General features: G+C 42.3%; 1 protein-coding gene across 1 annotated transcript; it reads right to left on the bottom strand.

The window, feature by feature from the left end:
• Positions 1-506: 506 nt before the first annotated feature.
• Positions 507-5,703, bottom strand: foxn4 (forkhead box N4). The gene is made up of 9 exons (XM_040155974.1): positions 5,624-5,703; positions 3,074-3,240; positions 2,271-2,383; positions 2,069-2,179; positions 1,856-1,983; positions 1,648-1,744; positions 1,344-1,551; positions 855-1,247; positions 507-757 (listed from the first exon to the last, which is right to left on the bottom strand). The coding sequence occupies exons 1-9, from the start codon at positions 5,701-5,703 to the stop codon at positions 507-509; spliced, it is 1,548 nt and encodes a 515-aa protein (XP_040011908.1).
• Positions 5,704-13,453: the final 7,750 nt, after the last annotated feature.

Genomic DNA, 13,453 nt, shown 5'->3' with positions numbered 1-13,453 from the left:
GATTGATGGAGTCATCACCTTCTCCAGCTGCCTTTTTATAAATATAAATAAAACATCACAGCAATAATGTCTAGCACAATACAACAGACAAGAGTTGGGGAGCTACAGTATTGAAGGGCTTTAAAACACAGAGTGAACAGTACAAAAACTGGTGGATGCTAACTTACATGTATTTCTCCATATAGAGTCCTTGTACTCATACAGGCTTTGAGTCTTTGCTTGGCAAAGCTAGATATTTAAAGACTTACATACTTTTTCTTACAGCCACATCTTAAATTATCACCAGTTTTAGTTCTTAATGAGCAGTTTTCTTGTGGACTGTATGTGAAATGATTTTCAAAAATCCTTCTCCAGGTAGTTCCCAGGTGACTGTAGGAAAGCAGTGTGATTTGTACTTTTTCTAGCACAAAAGCAACCAGACTTCAGGCTTCTTCAGTTGGGGTCTATAGATATCCACAGACAGTTGAATAAATCACGGTGACCCTGTTAGAGACAGTTTAGCTGCTTTAAAGTAGAGCGATGGGCTTGCTGTTGGCTGGTGCGCCCATGTACTGGGATGACAAGGGATCCTGGGAGGTGTATGAGGTGTAGAGGCCTGTCACCTGCACATCTGACAGTGGCATGTTTGCTCCAGTGGAGGCAGGAGGGAGGCCTGCTGTTCCCAAGTCACAGTCTGATAGTCGGAGGGGGGAGTTACTGAAGGTGCCCAAAGCATCCAGGTTAAAGCTGTCGTCCTTCATTTCGTCCCACAGATTACCTGAGCAGATAGACAGAGAGGTTAATTTACTGATGCAACAACACTTCAGTTATATAGCAAACAGAAAACAGGCCTGACGCTTAAAAAATGTATTTACCTTGAAGGGCAAAGTCCATGATGCTAGGGTCCAGTGCATCCACCTCTGTGTGCGTATCACCATGCACACTGTAGAAATCGTCAGGGGGTTTGCTGGGCTGCTGGGTGATTGGACTGTGGGAAAGGTCAGGGACCGTGTGGAGGGGAGGTGTCTGGGCTGGGGCAGGGGACATGGGGGCCAGTCGAGCTTGAGCCTGGAGCTGGGCCTGAAACTGGTGGTGCTGGTGCATGGGTAAACATGGCAGGGACAGCGTGACTATAGGCTGAGGCTGCATCTGTGCAGGGACGGGCAGCGGGAGGCCAGTTTGACAGCTGGGCAGCCGGGTCATGCCGGGCTCTAAAGCCTTACGTCTGCAGTTCTCTGGGCGGTCTGTGATCAGTTTGTCCAACTCATCTGCAAAGAACAAGCCAGATTATTAGTCTTACCAGACATTGCCCACTGGATGAGCATCAGACTTTTCACTTTTAAGTAAGTCAATAAATTTCTGACCAGGGTTAGCCATGCTGCGGCGGATGGCTGGCAGGTCCTTGCGTTTCCACTTCTGCATCTCTTCCTCCATCTTGTCAATTTTGGCAGGGTTCAGTGCCCATAGACAGCCCTTACGGGATGAGCTGCTCGTCTTGTTCTCCACTTTCTCAAAACATTTGTTTAAGGACAGGTTGTGTCTGACTGAGTTCTTCCATCCATCAGGTGCGGTCTGCACGGAGAGAGAGGGTGTATAATCAGTCACGTTCTTTATCTACATGCACCTTCTCTTTTAGTCCTTGTGTGTAATATTAATAGAGTATCATACCTTGAAATAAGGAAAGTGTTCCTTCATAAAGCTATAGATCTCACTGACTGGGAGGCTGCCAGTTTTGCTGTTTTTCAGAGCCATGGCAATCAAACAGCTGAAGAGGGAAAAAAAAAGATGAAATCATTATTTGAGTGCAGCTCAAAGCAGGTGAGGTGAAATTTGGTGGATATTCTATTTTATTTTTGCCAAATATTTATGTGCTGACCTGTAGGAGTAGATTGGCTTGGGGAAAGACTTGGGCTGCAGCTCCTGGTCTTGTGGAGCCAGGCGAGGTTGTGTAAATAGACTTTGGTCATTGAAAGAGATATTGCTATAAAGCCCACCAGCTGAACACTAAGAAAGAGAGGAAGGAATAGTGAGGATCTTACATTTTTCTGTTGATTAAATCGAGCGTATTTATATGCTCATAGTATGTTACCTGTTGTCCAGTTTGGGTTAGAGAGTACACCTGCTGGGGTGTGGGCTGGTAGACTGAGGTAGGGCCCTGGTATCCTGGAGAGGGTAGCCCATTCATGGAGAATGGAGACATCTGTGAAACAAATGCAGGGGCATTTTACATTAAACTATATGATTGCCATACAACGTAAAAGTGTTTTTCTTGCAGTGCTGCTGAAACTCACACTTCCGCTGTGGGTGTTGATGATGCTGATTCCCAGAGGGCTGTGCTGCATGCTGCTCTGGAGCTGGAGCATGGAGCCCTGTCCCGCTGTCATCGTCATGTTGCTCAGCTGAGCTGTATGGATGAACAGCCAAACTAATCTTAGTGTAAAGTAACAAAAAAACAAAACAAACAAGCCTATTTATCCCCACTTGGAGTGCTTTCTATTTATCCAGATGTTTGTGATGTTATTTTTTGGGGTCTGAAGATATTTGCTGTAGCTTATGACAGTAGATGGATGCTCAGTAGCATTTGGCATGTGGGGCTCATAGCACCAAAAATCTCACTTATAGGAACCTCTCTTGAAAAACAGGGTGACATAGCCAGGTGTGACATTTAAAAGTTTCTTTATTTTGCACAGTGACAGAGAGTTGAAAGTGCTTCTCAATGACTCACTTCAACATAAGGTCTCTGGATTCATCTTGTAAATATCTTTTACATTATGTTTGGATACATAAGCTATTGGTGAGTTTTTTTGTAATTATATTTGTTTGCACTTTGATCTGTTGTTCACAATATTACGGTGAACAAGAGCAAATCCCACCAAAACTATCCAAACTGATCAATTTCTTAGGCTAACAGTCTGTGTTTTTTAGAACAGCACACTCTATTTTCATTGGCCTTTATCTCTCAGGATAGTCTTATAAAACTGTGTTCATATCTGCAGCGGCCAGAAATCCAGATGAATCCCACAGTCCTGATTTATCCAATCAGAGAGATGAGGCGATTTTTGAATGTTGCAGTGTCCCCTCCCTGCCACCTCACCTGTCTGTTGCTCCAACAAGCTGCCCTGGGAGGGCCCGTTGCTGTGGCCTCGGCTATCAGCCATCTGCTGTAGTCGGGGCACATCCACAGAGGTGAGCCATGACAGCGACTGCAGGTCCCCGGGGAGGTCCTCCTCCCTCAGCTGGGAGGGGTCCGTGGTCAGAAGCCTTCAAGAGAGGAGGGGGGGAGGTTTGGGGGGATGGGGAGGGGGCTGTTAACACGGCTGTCAGCACAGAGACATAGACCACAAATGGAATTTAAATCTAAACACTTTGATAGAACATTCTGTCCTTCGAAGTCAAAACCACTGTAATGAGTCTGAATGTGGGGAAACAGATGAAAGCTGCTCACTGAAGCCGTGTATTAGCCGTGCCATCCAGGATTTACCATAAGAAGATTAGCTACAAGTGTTATTTAGCACTGATAGTTTTAATCAACAATGAGGGAGTTAGAGAAGCTTTCCATTCAGAGTAAATCATCTGTTGAGATTATAGTGTTTTTTTCCAGGAGTGCCAAACTGATCTTTGTTTCTCTTAGTTTTTACTTCTCTGCTTTTTTGTAGATTTTGAGTACGAATGTGAAAAATAACATAAACCTAAAATTGCTAGTTAATTAAATTAAAATAGATTTTTCATCTAAGAATATTTTTTCAACCTATAATTTTGTAAATTTTATTGGATTAGACGTAAGATTTCTGTTTAACCAGTGCACTGCCAGGACCAATCAGCTTTCACTCATTACATCTTTTATGTAGAGAGCCTCCAAGAGAAAGAAAGAAAAGGGAGGAATCCTCTTGAATCCTCTCCAATCTCCTCGGCACACACACGCTTACTGGGCAAAGGGTTTAGTAATTGGGGTCGCTATGACAACACATACAATTCAGTTACTTTGTGGGCCTGTGGACAGTGTAGGAGTACACCCCCCCTTTCATACACACACACACACACACACACACACACACACACACACACCAAATCTCCTAATAAAAAATCAACCCGTGTCAGGTGACCACGGTCTCGCTGTAACCATTGGCTGAATCATAAGTAAACAACACATGAGATCGTTTGAAACATGGGACAGCAGCACATGTTGCCTGCAACAGTTGGCCTTGTCCATTGAAAAATGATCACCTATTGTGTCCCAAACGACAAATCTGCCCAGTGGCACGTGGCTCTATTGTCTTCCCCAGACCCTTCCTTGATTGTCTCTGTCGTTTCTTTTCTTTACCCAGCCCTTGCATTAATCTGTTGGAATGACAGCCCTCACATAAGAGGTACAAATAGGATACCATCTGCTTCCCTATCCCTTTCCAGCCTCTGTCCTCACGGCTGCCCCCAACCCCCCTCCATCACCCCCCTGTCCTCTCTAAACTGGGAAATCAACAGAGCCTCAGGCCGGAGGGGGTGCACATTTAGTTTGAGGTCAGGGCTCTGTGTCTGCCGTCTGAATAAGTGACATCATGGCAGCCAGGAATCAGCAGCACACGTCCTCAAACACCTTGCATGTGCCAGTGAATGATTTTGAGTGATCATCATTTTGGAGCAGGTGGCAATGTGAATTTAACACCGTGTAAAGCGTCACAATATCACAGCTGGAGCTTTGAAGTTAGTGTGCCTTTGTGAGACTGAACCACACTCTTTCTTTTTCTTTGTCTTGCTGCTGTGGGTTTTTTTCTTTTACTTCTGACAAAATGAAGAAATAATGTTCAACCACAACAATCAGAGAATCTTTAACTAATTGATTGTTGAATGAAAGTATGGCAAAGGTACTTTTTCGTTTTGTATAAAAAGTAGGTGTAAACACATTCAAAGTACGTACAATATTTGCTATAGCTGGTCTTTTACACTTTTGCTTCACAAATCTACTCAAGGTTGCATTTATTCATGATAAATGCCCAATACATACTGATAGAAACTATAGAATAGATGACACATGGGGGGTATTCCCACCTCCCCTCCTCTCTCTACCAGCAGCATAGAAATTGCTCACTGATGCAAAACATGTTGAGCCGGTGTCTCCATGTATCATCCAAGCCTTCCCAGAGGTTCAACAACACTAAACACTGCACCTCCTCCTCCCTCTCTCCTTTTCTAATTGGGAGCCACTTGTGCACACTGGTGACCCAGAGCACCCCGTCTCCCCCTGAGCCGACAGGCCAAGGGGCTCAGGCTCTCCGTGTGCCGACAGCGGGAGTGTAAACAGAGCTGATGGTTTCTGACAGATCCATTCAGACTGAAAATCATTTATTCTTCAGGATTTTTTTTTCCTCTCGCCTTTTTCATGCAACCCCCCATGCACAAAAAGAGCTGTCCATCTACCTTTATATTAAACATAGTGGGGTTAGACAATTTGTTCCAAGACTCTTTGCAAAACACCTTGAGGGAATTGATTAATATAAATATGCTTTTTATGTACTGAGGCATCTCAGTAGGCATCTCCTGAGTGTTTTTGACAATATGCAGCAAAAACTATATGCGTTGTTTAGCCCCTAAAAGATTCTGTAACTAGTGTCCTTACATAATGGAACACGTTTTCAATGAGAAGTCTTACCTGTAGTCCTGTGGAGACGGATGATGCCCAGCATTCTCAATTATTCCTGACATCCTGGATGTAATTCCACCTTCTATCATTTCCTGGGATATGTGCTTCCTCTCGAATGAAATAAATAAAATTAACACACTTCAGGTTATGACCTCAGTGAGTGACCGTAGGCTATGTAGATGTATCAAGATAGTAATAATAATCAAATAGTGTCTTCTTTAGTAAATAAACATGGTGGAGTAGCATGTGCTATTTCTGAAAATGTAAAATAACATGCAAACATTTTAAATGCAAATTTAAGGTTCAATGAAAATTTAACACAAGTATAAAAAAATTCAAAAATGAATTGATAGCAGTACATAAAAGTTCTGTTTGGCTTCTGTGTGCCTTTGTTGTAGTTGAAGTCCATTTCACTGTTTGAATGTTTTTTTTTTGTTCCCCTTAACTCTCACTAACTCAGATTTCATAAAAATACACTGAATTAATAGAGTAATATAGCTTGTATTCAATTAGCATTCAGTTCAAGTGTTTACATAACAGTTTGGTCACATTAAAGCAGCCTAGATTTAAATGGCTTATCATTTAGTCTGCTTACAGAGAACTGATGCTTAAAGTCTAAAAATCCTTAAAATGTCAATTGGCTTATAAAAATGAACAGTCTGACGGAGACTGTGCTGCTGAAAGAGAGAAATCGTAAAAACTCACCTGTTTTGGTTGATACTGAAGATTATGAGAGCTGGTCGCGACCCCCTGTACTGTATTTCACTTTGTTGCACTTGATTCTCCAAAAAACCGTTTTTAAATTTCCCTCTCTGGAGCTGTCCAGCGCACGTACATGCGCAGTGGAGACCTCAGCCGAGCTCCCAGTGGCCCGGGGGGCAGGATGATCCCAGGGGTTTGACAGCTGCTCTTAACGCAGTGCCTGATCACAGCGCCGACAAAACATCCACTCTTCCCACAGCAGAGAGGCAGAAGCGGCGATGTTGAGATTTTATTTCTCTCTGTCAGTTTCTGGGGACTTTCTCCCCCCCCCAAAAAAAAACAAAAAAAAAAAAACGCCGTGGCGAGTTCCTCCACTGCGTCCAACCGCGGCCAGGCGCAAGTTTGTTGCATCAAAAGTCAGGCCATACTCCATCCAGACACTGCAGTCCTCTTATCGGATGATTATTGAATATATCAGGTGATATATATTGAAAGGAAGTCCCCTGTCTGTCATACACCGTCCTGTGCGCTTGTTCCACCAGTGGCACACAGGTGCGCGCCGTGCGTCTTAATAAAACGCAAAGTACGCGAGTTCAGGCCTAATTCCTGTTTACGCTATTTGGACTAGTACGACAAAAATGTTCAAGATTTTCAAGTAGCTGAACCAGACTATGCGCAATAAAAGCAACAGAGAAGAAACACCTGAATTAAAGAAAAAAGGGAAGAATAATCATTGGATATCCATTTTACTCCACTACATTTTCCTGTCAGGTTATTCCCAGTAAGCTGTCTCGTTCAGGTCTAAGACGATGTGAGTCCCTACTTGTGGTGGCATCTGTGTAAGTGAGTGTGAACTTTTTTTTTTTTTTTTTTTTTTTTTTTTTAGGGAAGTGCTTGTGGATAATTTGCTTCCCGCCGCTGTGGCCGCGTCCTGCTCCTCTCAGCAGTGGGAAAAAGAGCCGGGGAGGCGCGTAGGGAGGGCAGGGCGCCGGGTGGGCTGCAGCAGGAGGCGGCAAAGGCTCACACTCGTCTGGAGAGCAGGTCCACTTCAGGGGGAAAAAAAAAAAAAACCAAAACAAAACTGTGGCATGCAGAAGGAGTTATGCCTTGGGTTGGTAACGCGTTACAGCACCGTTACCAGTCCAGAAAACAAGAAATTACTGTGTCATCATTTCCTCACTCAAGATGAAATATTCAAAAAAATAAAAATAAAAAAAAATCCTAGTTCCAACTGCCCATTTTAATTATAAATAGACATTTCACTGAGCTGCATGCACAACGGCAAAGAGCTCATTTTACACAAGGAGGGACAAAAATCCGAATCCCTTTGCCTGTATCGAGAAGATAAGGGACTGTTTGAAGTCGAATTGACATGTTCTCTGTCTGAAGGTCTAAAAGGATGGATCCAGCCTTGAATTTGGTCAAAGCAGCTCCCGGCATTAGTATTTGTTTGTTTATTTATTTCTTTCACAGTTTCTGAGAGAAAGAAAGGAACAGGTCTATCTAACTCTCACATTCAAAGACCCCCCAGGCGTCCCTAGGTGAGCTCCAGGGGGGTCCCCCAGAGGAGTGAGGAAAAGTTCGATTTCAGCATTGGCTGCTGAAATGCAAACTGTTTTACTGATCGACGGGACTTCGAGAGAGATGAGAATCTTCCCATGAGGAGCTCCCGAGCCGATCTGAGTGAAAACGTCGGCGCACCAGTAACCAGGAGTGAAGTACCAACAAGCTGCAGGTATTGTTTTGAAATACCAGGCTTAAACGTGAAATCGGTTCGAGATTAAATTTTGCGGCCGGAAATTAAAGGGGAATTCCTGAAGGTCTGTAGGGAGGCTGCAGTGACAGCAGTATCAGGCCCATGGGACCCTACAGATGGTAAATCGGCCTGTCACAATAGGCACAATCAATGATTACATGCATGGACGTAACGGACAAAAACAAGACCATCCTCAGAGAGCAGATCCCGGAGGTCCTAAAGCCCGCAGGGTTATGATCTGGAAACAGGGGGGGGGGCACTGTTGGGCAGGGTGTGCTCATACCGTGTAAAATGCTGTAGGTGAAGAGTTGGTGATGATGATGATGAGGGTATGATTTAGATGGTAATATGAACTTTGCATATACATGCCACAGCTCACGTCAGCCCGCGTCCTTGAGCAGGACCCACTGTTCATTCATGAATGATCCTGGATAAGTGCCAGCAGCAGGGGTGCACGAAAATAACAGAAACATCTTACTAGAGCTGAACCGATTGGTTGATTAGACACTAGATTAATCGATTGACCGCAAAATAACCAGAAGCTATTTAATCATTTCAGTGGTTTTTTTTCCCCCAGCAAATTGCCAAATATTCCCATGGTGCATAAACAAAATAATTGCAGCTTTTATTACAATTTAGTAGCATTTCAGTATATACAAAAGCTTTATTTACTGTTTTTTTGTGAGATTTCCAGAAGATTTTAAATAATTTGGTCGTTTATACAGTAATTCTGTAGCTTGTAATGTTGTTGAATAAGTATCACGTAACATGAGTCTATTTATTGTCAATATTAATTTCCCTAAATGTAGTTTTGTTGGATTAATCTTAACTCCACAGTTCTGCAATGTTTTGCAACTGATGCACCAGTTAGTTCAGGCTGTGACTTTATAGACTCTGTCTGACCTCTGTTGCCGTAGATACTTCCCCATAAAAAATAAATAGTGATTTTCAGGCTTCTTTTAAAACTGACACATATACTATTGATGTAATATAAGTCAGCTGTATAGCGGTCTTTAGTATTTGGGATTTACAGTTTACTGCCTGAATTGCTGGTGCTAGTTATAAAGAATGTCCTATGTGTTATATTACATACTTTTAAAGCGTTTCTCACATCATATGCAAAAGACAATTAACTGGACAAAGAAAAACCTGTCACAAGTAGACATGCGAGACTCTTAAGTTGACATCCACTAACCAACAGCCTCAGAAATGACCACTAACCTAAAACAATGTTTCTGAGAACCTCTTTAGTTTGTTCTGTCTCTGTGTATCTGTGCATGCTCTTAGTAAACGTCGGCATGCTTAAAATGACTTGTTTTACTGATACTAGTAAAATATTTATTTATGGCCATATAGTGGCATGTGCAAGACTATTAAGGTAATGTAAATTACCTGTGGGCAGCTCTGAGAGCTTGACCTGACTGTGCCTGATGCATTCAGGAGAGACACGAGGACTCCCTGCAGCTCAGGAACACAGAGTGACTGCTCTCCTCTCTCATGCCTGTTCAGGAGTAATGGGGAAACAATGGGATCACCGCCGGAGGATTGGCCTGTGTTTGTAGCCTGTGTTTTTGTCTTGCACCAAGTGTTTACTCAAAACACATCAGCCCCTCTGAGAATGAGGTCAGCTCACCCCTCTAATCTCCTCTGCAGGCAGAGACATAGTGTCCCCCAGAACAGCATGTCACCCAGAGTGACCCTCTGGCCACACAGAGGAAGCTGCTGTCAGCCATGCTTTGCCAAGGAGCAGCACCAGTGTCCTGCCAAAGACTTTGTTTTCTCACTGAAGCTTCAACCTGGAAGGAGCAGAGTGTCCAGACTTTCAAGCCTCGGGTTGCCCTGTCAAAGGTCAGACAGTCAGAGACGACTTACAACAGGTTTCGGTTTAGCTGCACCTTCGCAGAGAGAAGTCTTGGCACAACAGCGATTAAATGGAACCACAATTATCAAGTTGTGCATGTAATGTCACCTGTATGTGGTCACTTCACATTTTTATTGTAAAAAAAATATTTTTTTTACGTATAAATTGAGGCTAAACATTGAAACCCTAAGTGCAGCTCAACACAGCATAGTTGTAGTTATGCATAATTAGTTCCAATCAGGGTCAGGGGTCAGTTCACCCAAATCACCAAAAAAAGACTACTTAATCCATTATGATATTTAGCCATGTAGAGAGTTTTAGTTTTATCTGCTGAGATTTTTGCCACTAAATGAAATGCAGGTAAAATTCCTGCCATTACATTGCTACTCACTGTAATGGAGGTGAAGGGGTCGTGCTCAACACTTTGCAAAATTATAATCGACAAATTCAGAAGCAACATTTATTCCTGTGGCTAATTTACTGTGGCCTCACTGCGGACACTTGAAACCTATAGGTGTGATTTCATTTTGAAATAGGAATTTAGTTTTGAAATAAACTTTTTGTGCAGCAGACGTTTTGACTGGTCACAGTAGGAAAAGCGCAGGTGTTACTAATAAAATGTATAATGGCTCTGCTCTATTTAAATGTTCCAGTAAGCCATGACAGTGGGACAGTGAGCCAGCATGTACAACACAAGGACCCTGAAACTGAGGCAGCTAAATGCACTTCAGCCATCATTTACTGTATTATTAACGCCTGCCTTTTCCTAATGTGACATGTCAAAATGTCTACAGTGAAAAGGGGCTAGAGTTCTCAGTGGGATTTCACGACGGTGGTGGCAAAATTCTCTGTAGTCGAGAGTTCAATCCCAAAGACGACAAATACTGTAAAACTAAAACTATCAGCATGGTTAAATACCATGAGGGGTTAGTAGAACCATATGTTTTTTATTTTTTGTTTTGTTTTTTGTATCTGTACTCTACCACAATTCAAAGTAAAACAGTATACTTTTAAATGACAGGTGTAGTTACAGATGAAGATTTTATATATGAAATTTGGGATCAGTTTATAAAATATGATGCATCGTTATAGATGATACTATCCAACAGTATATGAGCTAATTAAAATATTTATATATATATTTATGAATATACTTGTAAGGTATAATAGTATAACAGTCACAGGGTCCATTTTTCTTCATTATGGACACTTTTACTTTTGATGCTTTGAATACGCTTTGCTAATAATACAAATTTTAATGAAGTAATATTTTCAGTGCTCGTTGTAACTTGTAATGCAGTAATTACACAGTGTTGTAATCCTAGTTTTATTTAAGTAAAGGATCTGAATACTTCTTCAACTTCACAAACCATGAGAATTCACTACCAGCCATCTGTTTGCATCAAGCTGAAGAATGGAGAGGATGAGTTGCAGGGGATGTTTTATGCCATGACAGAGTATTGGTCTATATTGGTCAATCACCGATGCTCCTGCAGGTCCCATCACACCATCTTCTCTTCTGCGTCATGCCAGACGACTTCTCCGGACAGGCTGCTGGACTTCCCAATCCCTTGTCCCAAAAGATCACAGAAGACTCTAGCTTGATGGTTTAGAGGGGTCAGTGGTGTTGACCTCTGAGTGGCCTGTGTCAACACCAAAGCCTCTGGTCTGAGGCGAGATCAGTCCTTTTTATTGCCCCACAGGGTAAAGATGGAGCAAAAGTCCTCTTTTTTTTTCACAGCCGGTTGACTGTAAAAGAGCCTCATTTCCAAAAGAGCTCTCATTTACCTTTTATGTGGCACAGCAGGCACATTGTGTCTCGTAAGGATGGCACTCAGACACCCCTAAGTCAAGTTAGTCTAAAGTCTAAATTACTTTGCATTTAGTTTTTACAGTGACCTTTCAGAAGTTATCCAGGCTGACAAATATTTAATTCTTGGTGGGTATTATGTTATGAAAGAAGTCAAGTCAAGTGTAATGCAATTAGATATTTAAAGCTACAGCACATTAACAATGGGACAGAATTTAAAAAATCACAATTATGAGGGAAACAAAATGGTCTTCTATGTACATTATTCTCATTTTTAAATAAAAAATATCCAGTGTGGGGTATGAGGTAACCTCACTGACCCAGCACTTCGGGACTGAAATGATGACGGGGCCCAGTCTTCGTTACGCTACTCTGAAAAATTAGAATAATGGACTATGAAAGAAGGAGAGATCCAAAGAAAGGGACAGGGAGAAGAAAAAAGGCCTTTGGGAAAAGAGGAATTAGATAGGAAGAGAGGGAGCAATAAAGGGAGGGACACAGTGAAATGGAGACAAAATAAGAAGGAGAGAAGAGAGAGAGGGGGCAGTAGTGGTGTGATGTGAGTGTTATCATCAGCTCTCATTCTCAGCATGGAATCTATAATGGGAAAATCAACCTCTCTGACTCCTGTGTAATTGGATTTGCCGGGTCTCGTGCTGAATCAGAGCCCAGTGGGTAGCACAAAGCTTGTTAAGATTGGACAAGCATTGCTGGGCTGCTGGGCCGGGGGAGAGGTGGGACGATGGCGGAGGTAACCTTGACAACTTTTCTGGAGTGGAGAGTGAATAATTCAAATATGTTGAACACTCATCTGGCCATCCATTATAGCGAATTGACTGAAAGCTTTCCAAACATTAATCAATCCCTAAATTGGATGAAACCTGAGTTTTTCTCACTTTTAGTGCAACAGAGCAGAGAAAATGGACACCTGCGTTACCTCGCAAAGTGTGTGTTTTCTAATGGTGGTTACCAGGTTACACGGGTAAACACATTATTACTCCCACCCAGTATGTCACCATAAGGTGCAGCTACTTTAAGGCATGGTCATTTTTGTACCCAGAAGGAAACTGACTATTGGTTCTTCAGAAAATATTCACAAGAAATTAGAACTCCTATACCAAATGTAACCTCTAATTTAAAAGCGGTATATCCATCTATGTCTTGTTGTTAGGAGATATGAATAGCCTTAAAACAGTGTAGAGACTCAATAATTACAGCAAGTCAGCAAGTGAGTCAGTACGTTAAGCATCTAGTTGAAAGTAGTAATTGATGTGTTTAAACTACATATTGTCCTTCTCTACCATTGTACAAACTTTGGTCGGTCGGTTGTTGCCAAATCTGAAAAATTGATGGCATTTTGTATTTGGTGCTATCAAATGTTAGCATGCTAACAGGCTAAACTAAGATGGTGAACTTGGTAGATATTATCCCTGCTAAACGTCGGCACGTCAGCATTGTCACTGTGAACATGTTAGAACGCTGATGTGGGCAATCAGCTCAAAGCTCAGTTGAGCCACTAGCATGACTGTAGCTTCGTTTAGTGTTGTTACCAATGTCCGGTTCAGTGGCCTTGCCCCAGTGATTTTGGGTGTGCATACTTTTCTGCCAGGTGCGAAGATTTCTGGGGAATTAATGATTTTGATAGGATGTGCATTGTTTTATGCAAGCTTGTTTGATGAATTTTAGCTTATGTTTTTATATTTTTTTTAT

The sequence above is a fragment of the Xiphias gladius genome, chromosome 19, assembly GCF_016859285.1.
Source record: "Xiphias gladius isolate SHS-SW01 ecotype Sanya breed wild chromosome 19, ASM1685928v1, whole genome shotgun sequence".
NCBI lineage: Eukaryota > Metazoa > Chordata > Actinopteri > Istiophoriformes > Xiphiidae > Xiphias > Xiphias gladius.
The sequence above is the reverse complement of the archived record's forward strand: the minus strand, read 5'-3'. Positions and strand labels throughout refer to the sequence as shown.